This window comes from Telopea speciosissima, chromosome 11, assembly GCF_018873765.1.
Source record: "Telopea speciosissima isolate NSW1024214 ecotype Mountain lineage chromosome 11, Tspe_v1, whole genome shotgun sequence".
Lineage (NCBI taxonomy): Eukaryota > Viridiplantae > Streptophyta > Magnoliopsida > Proteales > Proteaceae > Telopea > Telopea speciosissima.
In genome coordinates this window covers 52,462,192-52,476,161 of record NC_057926.1, presented here as the reverse complement: position 1 = coordinate 52,476,161, position 13,970 = coordinate 52,462,192, and the positions used below count along the sequence as shown (strand labels likewise).

Genomic DNA, 13,970 nt, shown 5'->3' with positions numbered 1-13,970 from the left:
ATGTTAAATGATGGAATTTTACCTTCATTAAACGAAAAAAATGGTTTGTACAAAGAGGGCAAAAATGTAGGATTTTAAATTATTTGAAATCTTTAGGTGTCAACAACAAATCCTCTACATTAATATTGGATATTGGCCAGACAGTTATTCACTTGTTTTGAGATATACCCAATTATGTAATCATTGCACTTGTTTTGAGATATACCCAATTATGTAATCATTAGTTCTGTTTAGGGATGTACTTGAATGTTAATTTGCATGATGAACATACTTTGGGAATAAAATAAAACTTTGATAATCTTGGCCTCTGGGGGCAGATTGGACAATTATATTATCTTTTATTTCTGGTAAGTGGGACAATTGTATTGCCTCCATAAGAAAATTTTCAAAACTTTTCAGGAGCACCACATCCCTCAGTCACTGCTCACCATGGGAGGCCTGGTTTCATTTGCTGTTACAGCATCCAGAGATTATTTTTTGAGAACCCCTCTTTCATGCACAAGCTCAAGCTAGGATCCGATCCTCCATCTGATGTGAACAAGCCATGGTACAAAGGAAATCAAATAAGCCCCTCTCAAAAAGATCAGCTAACGCATTCTTAAAGTTGATTCTTCTCTATTTTCTCGCTTTCAGAATGAGTTCTAAACCTAAAATATATTCCATGAATGCATATCAAACACAACCTTAATCTGCGATATTTTGATCACTCACAGCCATGCTACCCAATAAAGCATGAATGTTAAACATAAATCAATCATCTCTTTTGGCGATTCTTGGCATCTTTACTTATATCCCTAATTAGTGAATTATAAGCTGCAAAATCAGAGATCAAACCCTTCTCACTGCGTAGTTTATCATTGTCTTCTGAGTCTCCATGTTTGCAATGTCCTTCCAAGAGAATGTTGTAAGTGATATCATCAGGAGCCACCCCTAAATTAAGCATTGCATCCAAAAGCATTTTAGCATTTTTCATCTGCCCCTGCTTGCAGAGGCCATTCATAAGTACATTGTAGGTTACAACACCTGGTGCACGGGCGGTACTCTGCATCTCCTTGAGCAACTTAAAACCCATCTTCACGTCTCCCATCTTACAGAACCCATCAATCACCATTGTATAAGTAGCATCATCTGGTATCAAACCTGCTCCTAACATCTCCTTCAATGTCCTCTCTGCATCAACAAATCGCCCTTCTCTACAAAGTCCTGAAATAAGTGCTGTATAAGCCACATTATCAAGCTTAATACCTTGGCCAATCATTCCCTTTCTTATATCCATAGCCGATTCTAAATCACCCTCCTTGCAACAGCCATCAATGAGAGTAGTGTATGTGATCTTGTCAGGTTTCAAACCCTTAATTGAAATCTCTTGCACAAGCCTTCTTGCTTCCCTCAAATCACCAACCTTGCATAAGCCATTAATGAGTGTGTTATAGGTAATTAGATCAGGCTTCACTCCTTTCCTCAACATTTGCTGATAAATTTCCATGGCCACATTGATTCTCCCATTCTTGCACTGTCCATCAATCAAAGTAGTGAAAGTAACATCATTTGGAACCAACCCTCTCTGGCACATTTCATTGAATAGTTGATGTGCTTCTTCCAATTTACTCTCTTTGCACAACCCATTAATCAAAACACTGTAGGTGAAAACATCTGGAAGGATATTTGCTTCCGACATAATGTTCTTCAACCTAAATCCTTCCTCCAAATTCCCCGACTTGCAGTAACCATTGATCAAAGTATTGAAACTAACGACACTTGGAACCAAACCCCTCTTACTAATTTCATGGAAGATCAACTGGGCTTCCTTCAACTTACCCTCTTTGCAGAATTTATGCATCAAAATGTTGAACGTATAGATATTCGGCGGAAATCCACAGCCCAAAATTTCTGAGTAGAAAGCCCAAGCAGCGGCCGGTGAATTCGTCTTCATCATGTGATCCAGAAGATTGCCGCAAGCATGAAACGGGATTCGAAACCCATGCTTTCTAACCAATCTGAAACACTGAATTGCATCCGAGACGAAACCAGAATTTGTATACGCATTCATCAGAGCATTAAATATCGAATTTGGATGATGGGTACCTGTGGTTTCAAGAATTGTGGCAAAGATAGAGGAAGCTGAGTCCTTTCCCTTCCGAGAGATGACAAAATGAAGGAGCGATTCAGCTTCTGATAGCATTTGGTGGGTGCAGAGGAAATGGGCCATGGTGCAGTAAGATTGGATGGTATGGCGAAAACCCTGTTGCGAAGAAACCCATCTGAAGAAGGAGAGGAGAGAAGGTGGGTGGAGAGAGAATGGGTTGTGGGTGATCAGATCGATAACATGGCAAGCTGTGAGAGTAGGGATAAGCCTCTTGAGGGAGGAATCAAGATTCTTTGTTGGAGTGTTCTTAATGGCTTCGGAGATGGTTGTGAGGATGGGATCATCATGGTAGGGAAGTGGAGGCTTAAACCAGGTGGAGAAGAAAAACCCAACTCGTGAAAGAGAGAGGAGGTGGTGCTTCCTCAGTTGTTTCCGAGTAATCATCTCTCTCTCTCTCCCTCTGCTCTACGTTTAAGACCTTTTTGGGTTTTGAGATCTGAGTTACTTCAGGGTAACCGAAGCGCTCGGGTTTGTACTTTAAATTCTTCACTTTTCATAACTTATTTTGGAATCGGTAATGATTTTTAGTAAATCAAAAACCTTTTTTTTTTTTTTTGGGTAAAAGTAAATAAAAACCTCACTACTTAGGTTTACAAGATTTTGAAATAAAAATAGCCAAAAAAAAGAAAAAGAAAAAATAAAAAACCAATGACAATCTTGGTTGTCGATTCCATTTTCTAGGGTTCTTCCAAATAATGTTTGTCAACTGACAAAACAAAAAAATAAAAAAATTAGGTGAGATCAATCCCTAGAGGTTGGAGTACTAGTAGGTGTGTATGGATTATGGATATATACCATGAATCTGTGATGCATGCCAATACACGATAATGTATTCGATTCAATTAATATTTGAAATTTGATATGTGGTTAATCTAGACATTTATTCGATTGAATTAATCGTTGAAATTTGATATGTGGTTAATCTAGACATTCCACTTTCTATCTGCTATTTAATTTTGGCAAAGTTCAATTTAAGATAAGGAAATTGAAACTGAAATCTATGCACTTTCAATTGCTTTGTATAAATAAAAGATCTTCACTCATCAAAAATTTATTTGGTGGCACACTTGGAAGAATAATGGGGCAATTTCCATTGTTGGATATCTAATTAGAAATGGTCTAGTTTGACCATATGTCAAATTTCAAACTTAAATCTAATCATGTAATGACATATCCTCCCACATACATACAGTCTCTTGGAAATCCATGCACCTTCTCGATAGTCTTTAAATTAATCTCAATGATTTGTTGTCAAGTGGAAAACTTCGTTTAAGCTTAAACTTGACATGTGAGTAGGAGGCTTTTGGTTTACTTGTCCATCAAATTTTAGCCCAATCAGATCTACTACATGGGATAAATATGTGTGAGAATAGACAAACAAGTAAATTTCATTTGATACTTATAGCATTTCTTCATGAAAATCCCTTTTGGTGGCATTATTCATGTTTCAACTTTGAGCAAGAGAGATTGTTGTTTAGTCGTGTAGTGCTTGCGAGCTCAGGAGCTTAATGAGAGTGCACACAAGGGATTTTGCCTGAAAGAAATATTTTACTTCACCAGCGGCTGAGCAATAATTTCACGCGATCTTGTCTCTGGGTACAAGAACCATGTGACCGATTAGCATTCTTTTTCCCCAAAACTTCTCACATCATTAACTCCATGCAATATGGAAGTGAAGTAATTTTTTGCTCTCTCCCTCTTAACTTTTCATGTCATCAATTCATGTTTCAACTTTATTCATCCAATTATTAGAATCTTCCCCCATCTGTTCCCAATTGTTTTTTATTTTGTCAAAGATTTTACACATGACAAAATCCAAAAAGCATCATCTCTACCATCTATGGATCTAACACGAACACACTTTCCCTTTACTCTCACCGTTCTTTTGAAATCTCAAAGAACATCAGTTGGTCGTGTAGTGACTCAGCTCCTCTCTCTGAATCTTCTATTGGGTCCTCATAGGCTGCAATAGGGTCGGGTTGGGCCAGGCTTAGCCCGAGGCCTCAACCCTGACCCGACCCTGACTCAGGGCCAGAAATTTCCAGCCCTAACCTGCCCTCAGGGCCAAATATCTCAGCCTAGGCCCTGTTCGGCCTCAGGGCGGGCTAGGGCGGGTTTGGGCCGACAGTGCCAAACTTGCACCCCTAGGTCCTCATCTACCCAAGATTCTCATAGACTACCAGTGCAAATGTCCTCATCACAGACTCCAAAGTTGCAAAAAATGGAAAGTAGATCCAAAACAAAAGGATTTCTTACCAAACAAGAAGCAAGTTTCAAAGATTTGAAGGCCAAGGATAACATACTCAGACAATGTCCATGGTGGTTCGACAATAGCATTCTTCAACTACAACAATACTTGCTAGGAAGAAACTACCGATTGTAGCCGGTCTACTTGTCGATATGAAATTGAAACCGGTTTGCATTCGGTCAGTCGGTTTCGATCCCTTATCGGTTGTTGGCTATTGGCCTCAATTTGGTTCAGTCTTGGGCTGAATCCGATTGCTACCCGGAGAAGGGAATTATCAGCCCAATGATTTTGAGGCTGGGCTTTGCCGCAAGGGAATTCTCATCCCACCGAGTGAGCATTTCCCATTTTCCCCACATGAGTTTAGGATTGGGAAGGGCTGGGCTGGGCCAATAAAAGCCGAGTCTTTGTGGGCAAAGCCCAGCCCACTGGGTATCACAAGCTCAGATTAGCCATCAGTGAAAGTGTTTGAAATTAGTACAGTGATAAAAAAAAAACAAACTAGAAAGAAAAAATTTTCCCCCTAGTACAGTACTCTCTTAGTTGAGGGTAAATTTTTATAAGTTAATCCTCTATTGCAGACCCCAACTCTCCTGATATTTTTCTGGTTATCCTCGAAGACATTTTTAATTATCGGATTGAAATCGTCGATTCCAATCAAACCTCGATTATTCGTTTATTGAGTCTGACTGAGTTATCCCAAGTCTAGGTATGTCCGGCCAATTCCGACATAGTCCAACCAATTCTCGGCCGATTTCGAAAAATTCATCAGAATCGATGGAAACTGATCCCATATCCAATTTGTAGCTTTTGAAGCTTACATGAAGGTGCTTCTTTATGGTTGTTTTGTGCCTCTTTTCCTACATTTCCCCTGTGGGTTGAGATTAGTGAATGAGTGTTGACTTGGAGGTCTGCTTGGAGGGGGGATGATCTCCTTAATGGGTTTGTGGGCTTCAATTAATCACCTTAAACTGTTACGTGTCGTGTGGGCTTATTATAGGAAATGCCCAGTTACTCTTATTTCAGGTTTGGTCCTTGTTTCTCGTCTATATAAAGATTGCAATGCCCATTAGTTGCTATCACTGACAAGTTGTGTAGAGAAGGGAGCAGACAAGACCAACAAGCGAGAGAAAAGAACATTAGAGGCATTCTTCGATAAACGATATGGATACAGGTATAGTTCCTAATTGAATCATCAAAGCTGGTGGTGCTTAGATTTGTCACCAATTGTCACATTGGAATGTAGATGGATCCATGCAATTGTAGGATCTCACATTCATTTCATTGGTCGAATTTCAGCTTGAAACAAAAATTAAGAAATGAATGAAATTTAAGTCTAAAGCATCATAGAATTACAAATAAGGAAAAATGGTCATATCTTCCTCGTCTGAACTCTGATTAACTCAATTATTTTTTTGTGTAAAGCAGACTCGAAGAGCTACAATTTTCAAGAAGATACTTTCAACATAGGTCTAGTGCAAAGATCTTAAAATTGATCATTAATATGACTTATATGTTGAGACTTTTGATTTTTTCTTGACATATATGCGTCATACCTGAAAATCAAATCATAACTCTCATGTCTGATCTCCAATTGAGTTGATTCTTTTTCACTTTAAAGATGACTCAAAATCCTACAACTTTCATGTTTACACCATCAACCTAGAATCATTGAATGGCTTCCAAACTAGAGTTTGAATCTTATGCATGTGCAGAAACTGCATCATGAAACATACATACCCTGCCTAAAGAGCAAGCTATAATTGATATAATTCAATTTTTTTTTGGAAAGCTAACTCAAAGATCTTCAATTCTCATGTTTTGAGAAACTCTAAATTATAACTAGAAGACAGCTCAAAAAATACATGAAATTACTGTTGCAACATAAACATGCAGTCTTTACCAAAGTACTTCTATATTTTAATGTAATTTGATAATCAAATTCCATCTTCACATAAAGGGGGTTAGGTTGGGTTGAGGGGTTAATAAATGAGGGAAAAGTTGTAAACAGAAAAGCTAAGAAAAAAAAAAGGCAAGAATTCTACCCAAAAAATAAGGCTATATTTTTTTTTGGTAGCACAAAAATTAAGGCTAGCTATTTTTTGATATGCATTTTTTGAGAATTCGAACATAAATTATAAATACCAATAGCAATTCGTTCAATAGTATGAGTTTTGATCAATGCTTTTTAGTGGGTGGATGAGTTTAGACTATAAAAAAAACTTTTGCCTTTTTAAAGATAATAATCGCAACAAAAATTTAGAAAATATCATGTATACACTACTGTTAATACACACACTCTCTCGCTCCTTCCTGATACTCTCTAACACACTCTGTCTCTCTCCTTTCTGACCATGTGGATCCCTTGTATATGAATCATGAGACACTCCCTCCCAAGTACCTATTGTTTGGTGACGAAGATGACAATACACGTGTAGAGGGTATAAATATTATCCCCTGCCCAAAAATTTATTATAAAAGTTTAGTGACCACATTTTTTATTATAATATTTCAAGATCATTACAAAAGTACATAGATATAGAGATAAGAAAACAAACATTTTACATAACACACAAACTTCTCAACTTAGGAAGAAACAAGTACTCATAAACAAGCACGATAATCTAGAATTATGCTTTTAATTGCCATCTGCGATCACTAATAAGCCAAGCATTAGGGTTTTAACTCCTTGGTTCTAAGCTTGAACAAGATGTGCATCCAACCCCTTAGAGAACCTGGTTAAAAGCTCCAAATAGGTAATTGGCTCAGGGACCTCCTCACTCAGCTTTTCATATTCTATGGTGCAATTCACAAAGTTCTTGCCATCCTTTGCAAAGACTTGCACATGCAACTTGTAGCTTTTGCAAAGCTCTCCAACATGTCCACCAAATGCATTCAAAGTGATTGATTTGTTCTCTTCATCTATTGCTTCCATCTTTGCTTTGGTAGAGACAACTTTATCTCCATCTGTGATTAACAATTCAGCAAAAGCATTTCATCAAAAACAAAAAAACAAAGTTGAAATGGATAATATTCACAGTATCGGCAACACTGATACCAATAAAGACTGGTCATTTATTGAATATTCATAAAATAGAGTGTTGGAGAGGATTCCCTACACTGCCCGAGTGCAGTTTTGGGCGAATGAAGGAACCCGACCCCTTTAGAATCTGACAATAGAGGGAGAGACATCTGGTGTTATGCAAATCATTTTCCCTTGCTTAAATTATTAAAATTTCTTACTAATATCTATAAAACAAATTTGCAGTCTTTTCAAATTTCTTTAACATTGTGAAACACTACAAAAGAATCATTCTAAACAACTTCAGGGTCAGCCCATCTAGTCTAATTACCTAAGACATAGCAGTAGGAATTGATGGAGTTCAATGGAGATCATCAGGAAGAGCCTTAGAAAATAGGGCCCCATGATCTATCCAACCATGAAAATACTTATCTGCAGAGGATTTGATCTCCATTTCCACTGCAAGCTTTCCAGTAAGACCCATTGCTCTTCAAAAGTAAATATTGGAGAACAGATGAAAAAACTCTACTCTAAGAAGTGTGGGAGATGGAGATATAAGAAAGTTATGAAATAATTGAGAGTCGGCACATAGAACATTCTCCCTTATATATAATACATAAATATTAACTATTCCCCTTTTTGATTGCATAGATTATACCCTCTTATTCAACCTTTCCCCCTTTTTTATGTTTGTGCGGTTGTCACAACATCTTTTTCTCTATAATTTAGTATTAGTGATTGAAAACTTTGCTTAATCATTGAGCAATCAATCTTACCAAAAGATTTGGTTGTTTATGCCAAAAGTCTACATTTTTTTTCTCCCACTTGCTGCTAAGTTTTTCTTAACCCCGTTTGTTTAGAGAGGAAGGCAGAGTGGGATTGTTGGGAAGATGAGATCCACATGTTGGTGGGATTTTATTGGAATGGAAACATTGAGATAAAGTTATTTTTCCCATCAAAATCATCATGAACATGAGACCTATCAAACAGACGTCTGTCCGTTCATTTAAAAAACTAGCAAAATGAACGTCCTCCACGAAAATGGTCATATCTTTCTTGTCTGAACTCTGATTAATCTGATTATGTTTTTTTCGTGTAAAGAAGATATCTTCAACATAGGTCTAGTGCAAGGATCTTAAAATTGATCATTAAAATGACTTATATGTGCTCCCTTTCCACCACCACCCAACTACTACATGCCACATAAGCCTACCCCATATGCCATATCATCAAAACATGCCCATGCACTGTGCCATCATAACTCATGCATCAATTCTCATGTTCATCATGTACTCACTAGCATGCATTCACATCATAACACATGCATGTATGTAATACACATACAAAACCATGTTGAAGGCATTAGTATGAGCTTGCTATCACTGCTACATGTCACACATATCCTGGCATGCCAATTGACATACTAACCATATCAATGGTTGTACACACACATCTCATCTACCATGTCAAGCACACATTTGTCACATCACTATTATATTGTACTTTCCATCTGCTCAACTGCCATTGTACACCTCACTGACATTGCCCTAATTGTACTGACACATACATCACTGTTCAACTATGGACGTAACCATTGTGTAAGTGGAATTTAGCTCATCTCTAGGGAACCCAGCACGCTCAGGGCGCTGCCAGCCGTTGGGCTGTGCTGCACACATCCCTAAACGTGCACTAAGATATGTGCGGCACAGCTCAACCGCTAGATGCCCCCAGCAGCACCCTGGACACTGGTCCATGGAGACGATCCTGATCCACTAAGTGTCTTACTCAACTGACTATGTTGATAACAATGAAAACAACACCATCCATAGTCCAACAGAGTTGTCACCACTTGCTATGTAGCAAACATGGGTGGGATATTATTGAATGTCTACATAAATATTATTAGGCTTGTATAATGGACCTACAGGCATTGAAAATAATTATTGAACGTTGGATTTTGTGTCATTTTTATCAATCTAAAATTCAGAATCAATATAATTCACAGGCATGGAAATAATTATTGAATGTTGGTTTCTTTATCATTTTTTTATTATCAAAGTTTTCTTTTTTAAATTTGAAAATTTTTACTTTTATTCCCTTTAATTTCTTTTGCAACTAAACAGACTTGGGACATGTTTTGCCACATTGGATGAGGAATTCTAGCATCAAGGTGACATAATAGTACTAGCCCACATATGACTCAAGAGGTTCTGTTGCCTATGCAACTTATCCAACCTCGAGTTGATAAGCTTCTAGCATTCGGAAGCATTTTAATTTCTATTTTGTTGGGTGCTTTATGTTAATATATACCAAAATGGTGAACTGAGAAGTTGTAGTCTTCTTTCAATTGCCCTTTAGAATTTATTCTCCAAAGTTCTTTAAATCAGGCGTAAAAAAGGGTTTTCAAAATAATCTAAAAGTGACTTACTATGATATCATTTTCAAGAGATGTCGGTTGTCTTGTATATTTTTCAAATACACATATTAAATAATAGAATTTTACCTTCATTGAAAGAAGAAATGTATAATACTAAGAGGAGAAAAAAAATTTTGTTTTCACCAACCTAGGTTATGATAAGATTTAGTTTCATATAAAGCTTTGATGCAACATAGTTTTGCTAACCTAATGGAAGGAGATGCAATGGATTGATTTTGTTTTTATGACTAGTATTATATTTGTTCTTTTATGAATTTAGACCTGAAATTACACACTTTGTTGAGATGAAGAGCCCTGTATTCAATGGCATTATGATGTGATTTTATTTTTTCATGGTAAATTGTTGCTAAGTCTTGAGAATCAAATCCCACCTTAATATAAAATGGGTTGGATTGGGTTGGGTTGAGGGATTAAAGAGTGAGGGGAAAGTTGTAAACAGGAAAACTAAGAAAAAAAAGGGTCAAGAATTCTACCAAAAAATAAGGCTAATTAAGATATGCATTTTGAGAATGAGAATACAAAATTCCAACGGCAATTCGTTCAATAGGAAGAGTTTTGATTAATTCAAACACCAAAGATACATGAATAGAAAACAAAAACAGAACAAGATGACACAAAAATTGGTGGTTCACACACCAATACGATGTGCTACGTCCACAGACAGAGCTGAAGATGTTTCACTATGTAATGGAAGAACAATTACAATGGAGATCTCTCAAGAACACCCATAACAGCGTTGTTTCTCTCTTCTCAAAACCCTAACACGAAAACCCCCAAAGTCGATTTCTTTACAACTAGACGGGTAAAGAATATAAATACTCCTCTATCGGGTCGGGTCAAACCATATCGCGAGAGGCGAGAGCTTTGCCCCCACACCCTTAACGAGATCAGTGATGGACTAGACCCAAGCCCTCCGCTACCATCACAAATCTCAAAAAAAAAAAAAAAAAAAAAAAAAAAAAAAGGGGAGCGTGAAAATATTATCCATGCCCAAAAATTTATTATAAAGATTAAGTGACCACATTTTTTATTATAATATTCCAAAATCATTACAAAAGTACATAGATATAGAGATAATAAAACAAACATTTAACATAACACACAAACTTCTCAACTTAGGAAGAAACAGGCACTCATAAACAAGCAATATAATCTAGAATTATGCTTCTAGTTGCCATCTGTGATCACTAATAAGCCAAGCATTAGGGTTTCAACTTCTTGGTTCTAAGCTTGAAGAAGATGTGCATCCAAACCCTTACAGAACCTGGTTTTAAGATCCAAATAGTTAATAGGTTCAGGGACCTCCTCACTTAGCTTTTCATATTCTATGGTGCATTTCACAAAGTTCTTGCCATCCTTTGTAAAGACATGCGCATTCAGCTTGTACTTGCTGTAAAGCTCTCCAACATGTCCATCAAATAAATTGAAAGTGATTGATTTGTTCCTTACATCCATGGCTTCCACCTTTGCTTTGCAGGTAGTGACATCGTTAACCCCATCTGTGTTTAACATAATTCAGTAAAAACATTTCATCAAAAACAATAAAAATAAAATAAAAAATACAAAATTGAAATTGATAATATTCACAGTATCGGTCACTGTCAATACCAATACCGACTGATCTTTATTGCATATTCACAAAATAGAGTGAGTCACAAGATTAGAGTGGACAAAGTTTTCCTCTACCCATAGAGGACGGTTCACCCACCATCCTAGGGTTTTTGTATGTTCCAAAATACACTCTCGATACCCATTTCCACCCTCTCCTGCTCCTCGGTGAATGAGATCCCAATTACCGTGGGTGGAGGGAAACTCTGCCTTTTTTTAAATGTCTTTGACATTGTGAAACATTACAAAAGAATCATTCTAATTAAACAACTTCAGGGTTAGCCATCTAGTCTTACCTAAGACATAGCAGTAGGAATTGATGGAGTTCAAGCTCTTTCCATCTCCTTCATGTATTTCAGACTTATGACCATCACCAAGAGCATTGGAAAATAGGGTCTTATGATCAATCCAACCTTGAAAATACTTATCTGGAGAGGATTTGATCTCCAATTCCACTGAAAGCTTTCCACTAAGACCCATTTCTCCTAATATTCTTCAAAAGCTAGAGATGGAGAAATAAGAAGGTTATGATGTGATTGAGAATTGAGATGCATAGTTTTAGTATTTATAGTACCTACAAGTTAACTATTCCCCCTTTTGGTTTCATAGATTGATATATCCTCTTATTCAAAATTTTCCCCTCTTTATGTTTTTGAGGTTGACACCCATCCTTTTTTTTTTTTCTATAATTTATTTTATCAGTGATTGAGAGAATTACATGATCATAAAGCAATCTTACCAAATGATTTGGCAGTTTATGCCAAAAGGCTTCCTTTTTTTTCCCACTTGGTACAAACTTTCTTTTAATTGGACTTGTTTTGATTGCATAGGACAAAAAGGCACCTTTTTTTGACAAATCTATATTGGCAGCTTGTATTATCCAATATATGCCCTGATTTTGGCTTTTGAATAAATATATTGAATCTCAAACAAAGGAAAGAAAAAGAATATTACAAGGCAAAGATGGGATTACTATCTGTTCCATTTTTCAAGTTCCTCTAATAGATGGGGAGGGCGGAAATGACCACCCTACCTCATGCCCAAACATATTATCCAGGTGGGGTCCACTTCCTATTAGAGAGACCTGGGGAAATAGATCGGGCAGGAAATGGAGCAGGTAATTTTCTACAAAGATGCCGCCATGAGACATTATGTCCAGACAAACAAAAAGAAAAACAATAGAAACACAAACAACAACCCAAAGACTGCAGGAGAATCAAAACTGGATCGCCCAAAAAAAAAGAGCAATAACGATCTCATATTGCAATCTTTTAAAGGGTATCAGATTTTCCAATCGGCCGAGCACAAAAAATAAGAGGCAAACCTAATACAATGCCTTGATACTTGTTTTGATTGCAAAGGATTGCACTCAATTGAACATGTCTTGATTGGAGAGGATTTTGAGTCATTCATTATTTTATTTTATTTTTATAAATAATTTTTTTTTAATTTAAATAATCTATTTCCTTTCATAGTTAGGAGAGTACCGGTAGATATACATGGACATACACAATATGTTTGCAAATACAAAAAAATGATACTTGATTGAATTATACTACAAAATTTTACATGTAGCTAATCAAAACCATATTCTCTCTATTCAATGGTTGGAATGGACATATCATGTAACGAGCTAACCCCTCTATTGGCATGATATTGTCCTCTCTGGCTCAATGGGTCTCAAGGCTTTAAAACGCATCATACCAAGTAGAGGAAATTACTCTTTATCAATAGCTCACGATCTCCTTCCCTAGCCGATGTGAGACTAAGTTTGCACCCCCTTACTGATCTCCCAAACCTCCTAATACTCAGTCGTGTCTCCTTCCCTAACCGATGTGGAACTAAGTTTGCACCCCCTCAATGATCTTCTAAGCGGGTCAGCACTAGACCGTATTCTTGGGGTATTACATATCACTTACCCACATGACAAAATACATAACTCATGAGATTTAGAAAAATAACAAACCTTTATGATAATAATAATAATTCGTCCAACACATAAATATTACCATCATCACGTTATGCATGTTATAACTGTCATTATCACGCAATAATAAAATAAAATCAAATGGAAGTATGCAGGGAGCATTTCTTAAGAGAAAATATAACAAATCCATTCTTAAATAATTTAAGTGGAATTATTGTGGGAGCAGCTCTTAAGAGAACATAAAATCAAAACCTTTATTAATGAGGATAATATTCTGTGGATGCATCAATAGAACTATTGAGAATTGTCACCTTCTTATGGTTTCGATCTTATTAGACAAAGTTAAACAAAGTACTCGAAATCAGGTATAAAGTTGGTCTCCAATAATTGCAGGTGGTCATCATTATTATTATTTTTTTGTGCCATGTTTCATATATGTGTTTTTTGTTTTTTTGTTTGTGAGGGGAGGGGAGTGGAATAATTATCACCTGCAGTTCACGGGCACCTCCAATTCCTCTAATTTGTTTTCGGGCAGGGGTAGGGTAATCATTTCCATCCCTATGTCAGGAATTGGAGGAATTGGAG

At 36.7% G+C, this 13,970-nt stretch overlaps 2 protein-coding genes across 2 annotated transcripts; both read right to left on the bottom strand.

The window, feature by feature from the left end:
- Positions 1-663: 663 nt before the first annotated feature.
- LOC122646522 (putative pentatricopeptide repeat-containing protein At1g09680) lies at positions 664-2,574 on the bottom strand. The gene has a single exon (XM_043840095.1). The coding sequence runs from the start codon at positions 2,528-2,530 to the stop codon at positions 755-757; it is 1,776 nt and encodes a 591-aa protein (XP_043696030.1). The 5' UTR covers positions 2,531-2,574; the 3' UTR covers positions 664-754.
- Positions 2,575-7,025: 4,451 nt separating this feature from the next.
- LOC122645441 (MLP-like protein 423) lies at positions 7,026-11,975 on the bottom strand. Its single transcript, XM_043838742.1, has 2 exons — positions 11,755-11,975; positions 7,026-7,358 (listed from the first exon to the last, which is right to left on the bottom strand). The coding sequence occupies exons 1-2, from the start codon at positions 11,936-11,938 to the stop codon at positions 7,087-7,089; spliced, it is 456 nt and encodes a 151-aa protein (XP_043694677.1). The 5' UTR covers positions 11,939-11,975; the 3' UTR covers positions 7,026-7,086.
- Positions 11,976-13,970: the final 1,995 nt, after the last annotated feature.